Source organism: Poecilia latipinna, unplaced genomic scaffold, assembly GCF_001443285.1.
Source record: "Poecilia latipinna isolate Pla-1442-1.1 unplaced genomic scaffold, P_latipinna-1.0 Scaffold950, whole genome shotgun sequence".
Taxonomy (NCBI): domain Eukaryota; kingdom Metazoa; phylum Chordata; class Actinopteri; order Cyprinodontiformes; family Poeciliidae; genus Poecilia; species Poecilia latipinna.
Genome location: NW_015113566.1, coordinates 222469 through 236680, shown reverse-complemented (window position 1 = coordinate 236680; position 14212 = coordinate 222469). Strand labels below are relative to the sequence as shown.

Here is a 14212-nt window from a genome sequence, read left to right as displayed (position 1 = left end):
GACCACTACAAAAAAGTTTGTTTTTTTCCCCCTAGTAAAATTGAAATGTCTTTACCTATAGTTTTTTCTAAAATATCAAATTTCTTGTGTCTGTATTTAACCCTAATTGTTTGTTGTAGCGTCTGAAAAACTGGGAGCTGAGGGAGCGGAAAAAGGCTCGGGATTATGCCAAGGAGTCGGAAAGAGAAGATGAGCGCAGACGAGAAATGGTGAGAGCAGGGTGAACATGTGCAGAACTCTCCGACTCTGAATTAATTTTTCAGGATTAAAATTCTGACTTTTTTCACTTGCGAAGTCAATTAGCACTTGATTATCCAACAAAGTATTCACTAACTTTAAAAATGCATCTCTTGTTACAGGAAATGTGTATATTACGCGTACATAAATCATAGTTTCTGCATTTTTCTAATTAGGTAAAAGAAGGCAAACGACTGAAGGAGTTTCTTGAAGACTACGATGATGACAGAGATGACCCCAAATACTACAGGTGAGCGAGAACATCAGAGCAAAGCTGCAGATGTCTGAACATAAGAGAGATTATACAGAAATGATTGCACAAATATTAACGTTAATGACCTGAAAATTTCCAACTGGTAACAAATATAGATGAACCTTTAGCTTGTCACCTAATTATTCTGCACGGCTCCTATTTCCTAACCCTGGTTTGGATAAGTATGTGGGGGAAAAGACATGAGATACATCTATCTTCAGCATCCTCTGTTTCTGTTTGTCCTCACTTGTACTTTCTTCAGTTTAAGTCTTTTTCTCCCTTCAGCATTCCTTGTTTTTCTTATTTTTCCACCATCTGCCCTTCATCGTCTTTCTTTCATTCATTGCTTGTCTCTTCTTTCCTTTTATCTGCCTTTTCTTTGTTCCTTCTTACCTCTTTTTGTCTTTCCTTCATCAGTTTCGTCCTTGTTCCAAATTTTATTGTTCTTAGTGTGATTCTGTCCTTGCTTCTTCAATTCCTTGTAATTTTTTTGTCCTTCTTGTCCTTATTCACTTTGTGTTTTGTTTTTCTTCCTGTCTTCTTTCTATTCTGACCTTCCTTGTCATTCCTTCCTCACTTTCATCCTTGGTATTCTTCCTTTTGTCATTCCTTCTCTGTGAAATGTGGTATCAAATTTAAGGCCCAGAAATATCTCTCTCTCGCTCTTTTCATGTCTATTAAAATGAGGGAACATGATTGAAAACAGTTTTTATAACATGAAAAACATGTAGAAAATCTGAGCATGTGTGACCCAGATCTACCTCAACCAATCATGCAATACTGCAGCTGTGGTCATTGTTCTGAGAGCTGCTGTTTTTCACTGCGACCACTAGGGGGAGTGCGCTGCAGAAGCGTCTCAGAGACAGAGAGAAGGAGATGGAGGCGGACGAGCGTGACAGGAAGAGAGAGAAGGAGGAGCTGGAGGAGATCAGACAGAGGCTGTTGGACGAGGGACATCCAGACCCGGACGCAGAGCTGCGCAGGGTATCGTTGTCTCTTTAACTCAGGTTCACTGTGTTTCTGTGGAGCGGTGGTGAGGAGGCATGCTGTCTGTTGTTGAAGGTCACTTTCTCCTCGAGAGTCTCTCTCTGCACATTAGCTTTCATATTGAGCTTTCCTTGTTTATTCTGCCATTGGTTGCGGCTTTCCTCTTACCTGCTTCTGATTGGTCTAGATGGAAGAAGAGGAGGAGGAGCGTCTGAGGCAGCCCCCCATCATCCAAGAGCCCGAACCCGAGGAGCAGCGTGAACGCCACAGAGGGTCCAGAGACCACAGGGAACGTAGACAAGAGCCGGAAAAGGCTAAACCCAGCGCACAGCCTCATCCTCATCCGCATCCTCATCACTCTGACCAGGAGGTAGAGGAAGGCGAGGAGGAAGATTATGACAATGATGAAGACAACGTTGAAGCAAAACCACAGCTGAAGCCCATGATGCGGCCCATCACAGCCGCTCCTTCGGTATCGTCGGCGAGCGGCAATGTGTCTCCCAACACCCCCGGAGAGGAGTCGCCGTGTGGCATCATCATCCCGCACGAAAACTCACCGCCAGACGCTCTGCCGCAGGACGAGAACCGGCCCAAGATTGGCCTCAGCCTAAAACTGGGTGAGTGGAAAACATGTTTCTTTTGCTTTAGAGTGAATAAGCCTCAACTGATGAATGGAAACTAATGACCTTACTGCAACAACAAACAGTTAATCGACTTGCGGTTGTCAATTAATGGTTTATAAGATTAAAATTAGTTCAAAACGATTAATTAATGTGTTGTTTGGCCTCCATCCAGAAGAGGGTGCGGCTGGTCATCCTTAAGCGGAGCCAGTTGATACAGAAACAAATATGGCGGGGCCATTCTAGAACGAGATAGAAAAATAGTCAAAACAGAGTCCGGTGTGAGATGCTTAAAAAACTCAAGCTTTTAAGAAAATGGCTGCTTATCAGTTGTTAGTCAGTCGATAAGATCAATCAACTTTAGATTAACTCAATCAATAATTTACATTTCAAGTTCATATAGCTGATTTGTTCAGATAAACCTCTAAACAGAAAAAAAAAAAAAATGAGATGGTGACAGATTTCCAGATTGTTCCGCAGTAACCAGAACCAGATGTTTTCAGCTGGAGGGACTCTGTGATTAACCTGTGTCCACACCAGGTGCTACTGGGAGCCCCAGCCAGCATAATGCCATCAAGAGGAAGAAGCTTCCAGTGGACAGCGTCTTCAACAAGTTCGACGATGAGGAGGCAGATGAACAGCCACGCAAGCGGAAGCTGGTGCCCCTGGATTACGACGACGACAAGAGCCTGGGCGTCGACGGCGCCGGACTGTCCAGCATAAAAGGAGCAAACACCGAGGAGAAACGCAAGCACATCAAGAGTCTGATAGAGAAGATACCGACAGCCAAACCAGAACTGTTCTCCTACCCTCTGGACTGGTCCATGGTTGACACGGTAACAAAGCTTTTCTTTACATTTTCTTTTCTTCCGATGACCTTTTGTTTTACTTTGGTAAATGGCATGGTGTGTTCACATCTTAATCCAGTTCCTGTGTTGTGATCTTGTTTCGCAGACGTTAATGGAGCGACGTGTTCGACCGTGGATCAATAAAAAAATCATTGAATACATCGGTGAGGAAGAGCCGACATTAGTGGACTTTGTGTGCTCAAAGGTAATGTAAAAAAAAAAAAAAAATAGAAAATGTCTATGATATTTGAGAAAAATTGAAGTGATACGAAAAGGTTCGTACGAGTGAAAAATACCTTTCAATGTTTGGAAAGTGTGATATAACATTTGGAAAGAGTTATTTGTAGTTGAAATCAGGTATTTAAATTAAAAATATTTTTTTTTTTTCCATCACAATCTGAAGTTAAACAAGACCAAACATTTCTTGTTTTAGGTTAATTGGAATCACCAAAATTATTTCTATTTGCCAAATCCTAGAAAACCTGGGGAGAACATTTTTTATATATTTTTTGTAACTTTCTTAGATCAGTCAACTGTATAGGGTGTAAGAGAAACCTTTCAAAATATAATATTTTAGTTTACCTTGTCGCTGCTGTAGAATTCCACTACAATGAATATCATAATTGGTTATGTATAATAGTTTAGTTTATTTGTATTGTTTTTAACTACAGAGTCTGGTGCTGGAAATGTCTATGTACTGATATTTGTGTCTGCTCTCAGGTGATGGCTCACAGTATGCCCCAAAGCATCTTGGATGATGTTGCCATGGTGAGCAATATTCTCTTCACGTTGATACGTTTAATCAAAGTTTACCATTAAAACTAATGTTTTTTCCTCTCCTGCTCAGGTGCTTGATGAAGAGGCTGAAGTCTTCATCGTGAAAATGTGGCGGTTGCTCATTTATGAAACTGAAGCAAAGAAAATTGGACTGGTGAAGTAAGAAACAACCACTGAATGAAGATATTTCCTCCCCAAACTGTTTATACAAGTGTTGTGAAATCGTGTCATTCAGAACAAACTGCAACATTGACAAGAAATGTTTGTTTTTCCCTGTAAAACACACTCGGGCTCCGTGCAGGTGCTGACGTCCATGTTGCTTCTGTATATATAGAATCATTTGGCTGTAATGAAAGACTCCATAGAGTCGAGTCCTACACGGTCTCCATTGGTCCTGTGCTTTTACTTCCACACATGCAGTTAAGCTACAATTTTCCAATTTTAAGTTGAGGACAATGGCTTGTTTGCATACCTGGACTTTGATGTATGCGTTCTTCAAAGAGTGCACTTTTTTTTTTTTTTTTTTTTTACAGGGGTGTATTTATTTGGAGATTGATGCAACTTGAGCCTTTTTCTGTTTTACCACATTCCTGATAATTAGATCCGTCTTTCTCAACAAACCACCTCAGCAGGACAGAATTATGGGTGGCAACAATCTTGAGGAAAAAGCACATGTCACAACCACTATAAGAAATGGAGCTAAGAACAGGAAAAATGTCTTTTTGGAGTTGTGAAAATTTATTTTTTTGTAATGGTGAACATTTGATTAAAACTTTTTTTTTTAATGCATGTGCAGTTTTCATTTTCACCCGAATTACGGTAATTACAGGCTGTAAGTATGTTTAGTTTTAAATGATTTAATCCAAATGTTTGTTTGGGATTGGTCTCCTTGATTAAAGCATTTAGATCTAATTAAGACATAAGCTTTTTAAAGACACATTAGCCAATAGGCACTATATTTACTCTTACCCACCAGACGCAAAAAGCTAGCCAGCTAGCAAAGATGTTAGCGGTAGCCTTATCAAAGAAGACAAACTTTTGCCTGACAGAAACAGATACAAAAAATTTGAGAATAAGCAGTCCTGTCAAGATTGGGCTTTTCACTGAACAAGACTCATTGAGAAGAAAATTTCCAGAACTTTATTGATGTCATGTGAGCTACACACAGAGCAGATCTTGCTGGTAAAACACCTTGGAGCTGGAAGATAATATCACAACTGAATGCGGTCGATAGATGAGCTTCTTCTGTCCCTTCGATCAGTCGCGTTCACTGACCACTCGGAGATTTGGAGCCATGGATACTGAAGAGGCTGAGCTCTGAAGCAAAAGGTAAGTGAAGGCCACTGAGCAGCTTCTGTTTATTCAGACTGAAACTATCCTGCTGTTAAACTTGCTTAGCCATCCTTGTGTTCACGTGTGGGTTGAGAAGATCCTTTGCTTTTGCCAATCGAGTAAGAAAATGACTTAAATGTTTGCAACCTGAAAAGTTGAAACCGACTACCAGGCCTGTCCACAACTTCTTTGATTCTTCGTCTCTTTAGTCCTCAGTTTTGGCCTCCATCTCTTCAGCGTCGTCGTCTCCGTCCACCTCAGCGTTCTCCCTTTCTAACCTCTCCAGCTGCCGGGCGAGCTCAGTCTCATCCGTGTCGGTCACCACCTTGGGCTGTCGGGAACAAAAATAATAAAGTCTTATTTAAGTGCACATCATGTAAACTTTTGAACATGTAACAACATTAAATAGGAGGAAAAAGGCAGTCTGGTTCAGAAAAAAAATTTATACAAAGCCTGATTTTTTTTTTCCCACAGGTACTTCTACTATTAATGGGACCAAACAAATTTAATTCGCAGCAATACAAAAGTTGTGCAGAGCATGTCTGTAAAAAACAATAAAATTCAATCTGCTCAGCCACTTCTTTAGAAATGTCCAGATGTCATGGACAATAAAAACCCATATGATTGGAGTTAATAATTTAGTCCAATCAGGGGATCCTTACAGGTCCACAAACCTCTAGTATTTTTATTTATTACTTAGTGTAATGGACCAAGGCAAAGTAACATGTTATTGGGAAGTTGAAAGAAAGGGATTTTACAAAAATAAAGATCTGGTAAGTGCGGTGTGCATTTATATTCATCACCCTTTCTGCTGATGCCTCAGAAGGAATCAGAGATTTATTAGAAAACACAAAGAGCACAGGAGACTGACAAAGCCAGCCAGTAGATCATTAATCAGAGAAGCAGTCAAGAGGCCCATGGTAACTATGCAGGATTGGTTGTCAAGGACAAGAGTTAATCATGTTTTCGCCTTACTTCTGTAAAGTGAGGCGAGAAAAAAAAGCCTTAAAAGATCATTTTTTCTAGTTTAAGCTGGGTAGGGGGGGACACAGCAAACGTGGAACTAGATGATCTTATCAACTGAACTTTATGCCCTACATGTAAACCTTTGCTGAGGGAAAAAATGTTTTTTCAGTAGCAAAACCAAAGATTGTCAAGCTTTATGGTGGGGAAAAAAATGGAGCCAATTACAAGGCAATTCAAAGAGAAAACCATTTTGAGTCTCCAAAAACTACTTGGAACAGAGATTTATCTTCCAGCAGGACAAAAGTCACAACGCTAGAAACAATGAAATGGTTTAGATCCAAGCTATTCATGTGCTAGAATGGCCTAGTCAAAGCCCAAGAAACTGTTGCCAGAATAGAAATTGAAATTTGAAATTTATGAAATTTTATTCGAACATGATACAAATATAAAATAAAATAGTGCACAGTAACAAGAAGTGCATAAGAAAGAAGAGAAAATACAGATTTTTTTGTTGATGTTCTATAGATGCTCTCCATCAAAGCTAACTCAGGTTGAGCTTCATTCGCAACAAAAATGTATAATTTAGTCTCAAGGTGTTTAAACTGGGTACAGATATCCGCTAAAAGACTTGGCGGATGTCTCTACCAAATGTATGTAAATTCATCTTGGATTTCCTACAATCTGCTGTTTTGATCACGTTTCTTTACAAGGGTGAATTATCTGCTTTAGAGAAAAATCAAAGGTAGCATTTTTGCCTCCAAACTGCAGCAACTTAAAGAGAACATTGTGGAAACTTTGATAAATGTTTGGTTCCTAAACGCAGCGGGAATTCCTCACCTCCATCTGGATGTTAAAGACGCCTCTCTTCTCTTCTATCTTCTCCTTGATCGCAGCCATGGCCTGGTTGAGGACAGACAGGCCTTCTGTCCGCTCCAGGGTGGTCGTGGTCATCACGTATCGAGGGGGGGCGATCAGGTTGATCTAAACCAAACAGAAACCACAGTCAGCCACGGTGGCGGTAATTAAACATTAATAACAGACAAGATGGAGGAGGTGGAGGCATCACCTTGATGGGCATGACCTCTGTGGAGCAGGCGAGTCCGGCCCTCAGAGCTTCTTTCACTGCATCGATGCCCTCGTAGCCGTAGCATGCAACCTCAATATCTGCAGAGGAAAACAAACTGATCATCCGTTCGTCTTCGTCCTGCGCGATTCATCCGAGAAATAACAAACCTGCTCTGATTTTGACAGCCTGCGGCGTTAGCCGCCTGTTGATGTTGTCGATCAGCACGCTGCGCTCCTCCTCCGTTAAATCCAAACCGTCCAGGATGGTGGGATCTCTGTCAAAATGGAGCATTTGCAGTTATAAACGAAAACCAACAGGAAGCTGATCGAATTCAGACTCTGGGTGGAATCTTGCATGGGACTCACGACACGGCCTGTTTGAAGACGTCGTAAGCACCGTATCCTGGCCGCTTGTATTTCTCGTCGAAGACCCAGGCGGTGCGCTGGTACAAGCTTTCTAGCTGCTCGTCCTTGGTGTACTCCAGAACCTCCGCCACGTGCCGCAGGATGCTGTAAACCTGCAGGAATCGGCGCAGTGCAAAGCGTCAGCCGACTCCTTACTCCTCCTCCTCCTCATACAAGTGAAGAAACAATTTAAAGCAGGAAAACGAGGATAAATTATACAACTCACAGTTTTAGATTTGGTAAATTTATCTTCGCACTTGATGGCCTCCTCTGGTGAAACTCTTCTTTTTGATAAGTCGATGTATCCTGGAGGGGGGAAGTTGACATGGTCATTCTGACAGAGAAACTTCATTTTCATAGAGCAAATCTGCTAAAACTTTGAAGTGATTTATTAGTGTGCATAAACTGTAGAAACCAGTAGCAATAGTTGAAAAGTAAATACATAAACAACATTCAGTTTAGTGAAGCCAGAGCTGGAGTTTTACATTTCCTGTTCTCTAGTTCCTGTTAACAGACCAACAGCAGGATGTGAATGGACGACTGATCTAAACCGAGATAAATTTCAACCTGCAGGCTTAAAGGCAAACAACCAAAATTAATAGGATTAATTAAATGGGCAGTTGATGATGTCAAAGGTCAGATGTGCGTACGATTAGCATCCACGTGATTATTTGTAGATTTAAAATGCTGTTCATTTTCACTTCTCACCTTTCTCTTTGTCGACTCGGATCACGACGACACACTCGTTGCGGCCGATGCGGATGAGCTTGTTGATGGAGCGGATACGTCGCCGCGACAACTCGCTCAGGAGGATCATGCCCTCGATGTTGTTGTACTCCAGGAGGCTGACGTAGGCCCCCATCTCGGCGATTGACCGCACGTTCACCATGACGACGTCCTCCACCTCTGGGAACCGGTGCTGGTAAAACCTACAGCTTAGACCCGGCATCGCTGCGAGGAAACAAACGGAAGAAATGCTTACAATTAGGTTACAAACGAAAAAAAAAAAAAAAAAAAAAACAGCAGGCAGTTTATCTAAATGGAAGCACAAAGGAGTTAAAGGCGGCAGTAATTCTTATCTGAGCTGAGCAGTTGCTTAGAAAAAAACAGGAAAAGACAACTTAGGCTCCATCTTCTTGATATTTAAAAGTTAACTGTGTCAAAAGACTTATTTCCTTCAAATCTACCTCAAGAAACCGTTATAATCCCCTTAAGGCCTCACAGTAAGGTCGCAGAGGTCTACAAGCAGGTATGGGGATTAAATTAGCTTAAAGATATAATCAAACTTGTGCAGGGATCTTGCTGATTTCAGCATCCAGTTTAAACTGTTTATATGTTTCTTGGTTGCGCCACCAGACTGGTCAAAACTTTTGCACCTTTAAAAGCCGCGTTAGTGGAGACATCTTTGAAACAGAACACACCTTTATTCATTGGCTTAAAATTCTAGTTTAGTCCTACAATTTACCATTTATTTTCAATTAGGTTACCTGGACATAAGTTAAGTTGTTGACTTAATTACTGCTTCATTTGAGCTATAAAAATAAGTGGAGTAACCAATACCTTACAGAAAGATGTTTTCTAGTGTGACACAGCAAAAAGCCACATATATTAGTAGATTTGCATTAAACAAGAAAAAGAAGTGTGTATTTGACCCTACAATAAGAAATACTATAAAATATGCTCCAAAATTCAGGGGGGGGGCGTATGGAGGAAGTGTGGAACCAATATTTGTGGCTACAGAAAACAGTCATCTCTACAATCTAACAGAGAAAAATATCCCTCATCTCTCAACCGTTTAGTGATGCGTTCACATGTAAAGACAGTAATCGGAATAATTGACTACTTTGATGCTCAAGCTCCAGTATTTTATTTTACACGTAGTTTTGTGTTTGAATGGGATGATGCAACGCTGGCAAATTTTTTTTTTTTTAAAGAAACTGACATGAACATTTACTGAGACGAAAAATAGCATTTCAAAACGATTCTATCAATCCCGGGGAGAGTTCACTCAAGCAGATTTTGTGATTAAAAAGTGGGAAAAGAACACTGGTGGCTCACTAAAGTGGAAAAAAACGGCTACTTTAACATCTGTTAGCGGCGATGCTAACAACCCGGTTTCCAAATCACATGCGCCTCCTGCCGCTGCTAGCTGTTAGCAGCACACGTCTCCGAACGGCTCCGAACATCTTAGCCATCAATAGAAACTCACCTGTGTCATGTGGTTACACGACGATAAACTGGGAATTTCTGCGCTGGACGCGTTCAAATGTGCCGCTGAAGACGACTTCTTATGTTCTTAAGATGATAAATCGGGCCCGCTAGCTCACGTACATGGATGTGCTTAGCTTCTTGCGACCCGGAAAGGATTCGTGGAGCTTCACGACGCGCGCATGTGCAGAGCGAGTTGTGGTGTAGTCACATGACCAGAGGCCAGCTGATCATCACGGACGGACAAGATCACGACCATTAGCTTCGTTTGTGCACTTATTCTTACATGAATGCGTTTTTGTCGTAATTTACTAGTAGAATTGTAAATAGATACTAAAAGTATCTCGACGGGATCGAGTTCAAACCGAGGAAGTAAACAGAAGACAGCCGTAGTCGACTAAAAGACGAGAAGATGTCTGGAAAGGAAAGGATCGACATATTCCCCTCCAGAATGTAAGCTCTCCGTCTCGTAGCTAGTCATTATAACATAAACTAAATAATTTCATTCTTTGTTTTTGCTTCTGCTCAACCGAGATCGGTGATTAAATGCACGTTTCTCCCAAAACGGGAGGACATTTTGTTTTGGCACTGTGACTCAAATGCAGTCATAGTTTATATACGAGCCAGATTGCTGTTTGAAAGAGGAAGAGTCCTTCTGTGGTCATGTGATGTTTCTAACATGACGTCTAAGTGTGAAGTGTCCATCTGAGATTTCCATCTGGACTGCGGTGTCGCCCTGCGGCTTCAGACGTCAATGTATTTTATGTGAAAGACCAACACAGATCAGCACATAACTGTCTTTCTGTTCCATATTTTTATTTCACCCCGACTCTGGTGCTGAGCTGTGGAGTTGTGCACCTACTCCAGAGTTATCTTAAATAAATAAATAAGTATGACGCTTTGGATTTTCATGTGTAAAAAGAGAGAAAAAAGTGAGACCCACCTTTTCCTTTCATCTCCACAATTATGCATAAAATACACTGAAGGCTGTTACTGTGATGTGACAAATGTGGACAAGGTTAAGACACAAATACTTTAGCAAGACATTGTAATACTGAGGATAAATTTAAAGTTTAAATTGGCACATTTGATTCAGCATGGGAGTGTTGGTGTTCTCTCCAAAGAGCTTCGTAAGATTTCAAGAAAAAAAGAGCAAATCTTAAAACCGCTGGAAGACGTATCTCAATTCTTGGATGGATGATCGTCAGACTTTCTTCTAAGACCCGTAGGAGTCCATGTTTAATTAATGTTGTCTGTAGATATGGACCACTAATCTCTGTTCATATTTGGACTGTTTAATCTTACCCTCCCTCAGAAAAGAAGGCAAATATATGTAATAACTTAAATGTTTAGGTGTGTTTTAAGAAGTGCTACAAGGCCCGTCATGTTAGCAAATTTTGCTGGACGATAAATTAATCATTACGATAAACCATAGTGTTGTTATTTTTGAGACAATTTTCGAGTAATATATATAAAGGCAGAATTCTGCTCATTTGCCCTCTCAGAGACCAATAAACTTTAATTTTGCAAAGAAAACTTAACACTGGAACTGGAAGACATTTTAAATATCCAAAATCAAACGCATAAACCATAAATAAAGCAGGGGGGGGGGTACTCATAACCACAACCATAAATGAAATTGATTATGGTGTCTCGATACAAAATTGCCCTTCAACAAAAGATTAATCTTTAGAAATGATCGAGCTCATTTTAATTTATCATAGCACATGGTTGAATGGTTTATTGCGACATCTGAAGGGCTATACAAAGCTTCAACAATGTTAATATCTCAGAAGACTTTCTGGAAACTACGTTCCAGGTTGTATGGATTCACACTAAAATACATTTTTATTTAGACTTCAAACAAGTACAGAAAACCCAGAAGGATGAGACTGCAAAAACTACTTAAAATCCAAACTAAACTTTCTGTTCTCATCCGAGTTTTCCATCAAAATGTTGTTAGAAATCTGTGGGGAAAAATTATGAAATGACTCAAAATAGGAAGTGATTGAGCTAGATTCAACATGGCATCAGTCTGGTATAAATTCGACAAGGAAACCATTCCTCTTCAGCAGCTGTAGTTGCTTAATTGAGCTATACGTCAGCCAGTCCATCATTATAGGTGTGTGTTGTCGTGGTGTGTGCAGGGCTCAGACCATCATGAAGGCCCGGCTGAAAGGAGCGCAGACCGGCCGCAGCCTGCTCAAGAAGAAATCCGACGCCCTCTCCATGCGCTTCCGTCAGATCCTCCGCAAAATTATCGAAGTGGGTCGAGTCTTGGATTCCGGTATTTCTGCTTCTTTCGGGTGAAGAGCCTCCAGTTCCTAAAATTCTTTTTGTCGCTTCCTTTAGACCAAAACCAAGATGGGAGAGGTGATGAGAGAGGCGGCTTTCTCTTTGGCGGAGGCCAAATTTACAGCTGGAGACTTCAGGTAAGGATTGCGATGAGATTTCACGGTTGTGCTCAGTTCGGAGCAGATGTGTTGAGAAAGTGTCGCCTGTTCGCAGCACAACCGTCATCCAGAACGTCAACAAAGCCCAGGTGAAGGTGCGAGCCAAAAAGGACAACGTGGCAGGTCAGCTTCAGGAATGTTTCATTAAAATCGCCGCTGTGAGCGGGGACACACTCATCCATTCCGATTTCAATCCTTCCAGGTGTCACCCTCCCTGTTTTTGAACACTACCAAGAAGGCGGAGACAGTAAGTGGAGTCCGGTTTGTCAGTTCGGGTTTGTCACGATCAGCTTTCGGACGCCGATCCTTCCTGTGTGTCTCTGTCAGGTTATGAACTCACCGGTCTGGCCAGGGGAGGAGAGCAGCTGTCCAGGCTGAAGAGGAACTACGCCAGAGCGGTGGAGCTGCTGGTGGAGTTAGCATCCTTACAGGTAGAGGGCACTGTTGCAAATATAGAATCATATTGCCTCGGTTTCCTCCCCCCCACCCCCATTTCTGTAATTGTAAAATTCCAGCTGCATTTTAAGAAAACAAAGACACATGTTGATATTTGTGTTTGCAGACATCGTTTGTGACCCTGGATGAAGCCATAAAGATCACCAACCGCCGTGTGAATGCTATCGAGCATGGTAAGCTCAAACCCAATGTTCGCATCAGGGACGTTAGAAGAATATTAGATTATTTATTTGCTTTGTGTGACTTTACTTCCCACTCTGCAGTGATCATTCCGAGGATCGACCGCACTCTCACTTACATCATCACAGAGCTGGATGAGCGAGAAAGAGAGGAGTTCTACAGGTGAGACCATGTCATGTTTTTAAATATTCATTAAAGCATTTCAGAAGTGGAAAATCAGTTTGGTCAGACCTGAGGCACGCAAACTGTTCACGTCTCTTGAAGCCTTCAGATATCATTATGTTGGAACCACAAACATGAACATGTTTTATTGAGACTTTATGTAATAAAATAACACAAAGTAGTGGATCATTAAGTGGAAGCCAAACGATACATGGTTTCCAAAAGCATTAAAAATAAAAACCTGAAAAGTATGCCGTGGATTTGCATTCATACTTTGTCTACATTTCATAGCTGCCAGTGTTATGAAGCAAGTCTACTAAATTTTTTACCCCATATTCTCACCAAATATTTTATTTTGAAAACCATGTATCCCTTTCTTTCAGTTCACAGTTATGCACTCCTTTGTTAGTCTATCAGATGAATACATTAACGTTTGTGGTGGTTGTGTTGCCAGGTATTTCCCTTTTTCTATAAGATTTGTCCCCCCAGCTTCCTACCAACCTGCACCTGATTCTAATTACCCGACAGGCTGAAGAAAATCCAAGAGAAGAAGAAGCAGCTGAGGGAAAAGACGGAGCTGGAGATCGCCGCCCGGCTGGCCGCCCTCGGACCCATCGTCGAGCCCGCCAACATGCTGATGGAGGAGACAGACGAGGACCTGCTGTTCGAGTGAATCCCCCATCCTCCCACTCCGCCCTGCAGTCCGACACTCATCATCATGCTATTTATTCTGTGCCTCTCTGGCTGTGTTTATGTCTTCTCAGACAAGTGATGAAAGTATTTTTTTTTTTTTTGTGTGTGTGTTCACATCTGTGATTATATGTTCCGCTGTTTTTGTGTTGGAAAATATGAGAATTTTCCAAGCGTGTCTCTGTACAGGAGCCCTAGTGTTGCCCCGCCTCCTCCTCGTCCTCCTCCTAAAAAAAAAAATCCTTATCCACCAGAGAGTCCAACAACCGAAGCAAATATCATTAAGTATGTTTACATCAGGCAAGAAGCAACTGGACTGGATCAGCTGTAGATATGTTTTGAACCGCTGCATGCCGTAAGTCTTGTGGTGGTTGAAGGTTTCAGAGTGTCAGACTCTGTGTTGAGCTCCTGACCTCACGTCAGGGTGTTTATCATCACACAACGGATTCTCTGTAATGTAACACTGTAAAATGTGCGTGTGTGTGTCTGCGCGAGTCAACAAAGCCAGGCACTTCATATAATTAAAGATGTTGTAAACAGTCCAACGGTGCTCTGAGTTCTGCACATTTCGCT

General features: G+C 41.5%; 3 protein-coding genes across 3 annotated transcripts; 2 read left to right on the top strand and 1 right to left on the bottom strand.

Moving 5' to 3' along the window:
- Positions 1-82: 82 nt before the first annotated feature.
- LOC106957936 (RNA-binding protein 25-like) lies at positions 83-4428 on the top strand. Its single transcript, XM_015049524.1, has 8 exons — positions 83-209; positions 414-487; positions 1324-1474; positions 1665-2094; positions 2638-2933; positions 3052-3150; positions 3666-3713; positions 3793-4428. Exons 1-8 carry the CDS (start codon positions 207-209, stop codon positions 3883-3885), a joined length of 1194 nt encoding a protein of 397 aa, XP_014905010.1. The 5' UTR covers positions 83-206; the 3' UTR covers positions 3886-4428.
- Positions 4429-4839: 411 nt separating this feature from the next.
- On the bottom strand, positions 4840-9840 carry eif2s1b (eukaryotic translation initiation factor 2, subunit 1 alpha b). Its single transcript, XM_015049525.1, has 8 exons — positions 9700-9840; positions 8199-8441; positions 7717-7796; positions 7452-7603; positions 7254-7360; positions 7087-7184; positions 6858-7001; positions 4840-5385 (listed from the first exon to the last, which is right to left on the bottom strand). Exons 2-8 carry the CDS (start codon positions 8437-8439, stop codon positions 5260-5262), a joined length of 948 nt encoding a protein of 315 aa, XP_014905011.1. The 5' UTR covers positions 8440-8441; positions 9700-9840; the 3' UTR covers positions 4840-5259.
- Positions 9841-9923: 83 nt separating this feature from the next.
- On the top strand, positions 9924-14181 carry atp6v1d (ATPase H+ transporting V1 subunit D). The gene is made up of 9 exons (XM_015049526.1): positions 9924-10151; positions 11846-11963; positions 12051-12130; positions 12207-12274; positions 12354-12398; positions 12479-12582; positions 12714-12780; positions 12871-12949; positions 13478-14181. The coding sequence occupies exons 1-9, from the start codon at positions 10111-10113 to the stop codon at positions 13620-13622; spliced, it is 747 nt and encodes a 248-aa protein (XP_014905012.1). The 5' UTR covers positions 9924-10110; the 3' UTR covers positions 13623-14181.
- Positions 14182-14212: the final 31 nt, after the last annotated feature.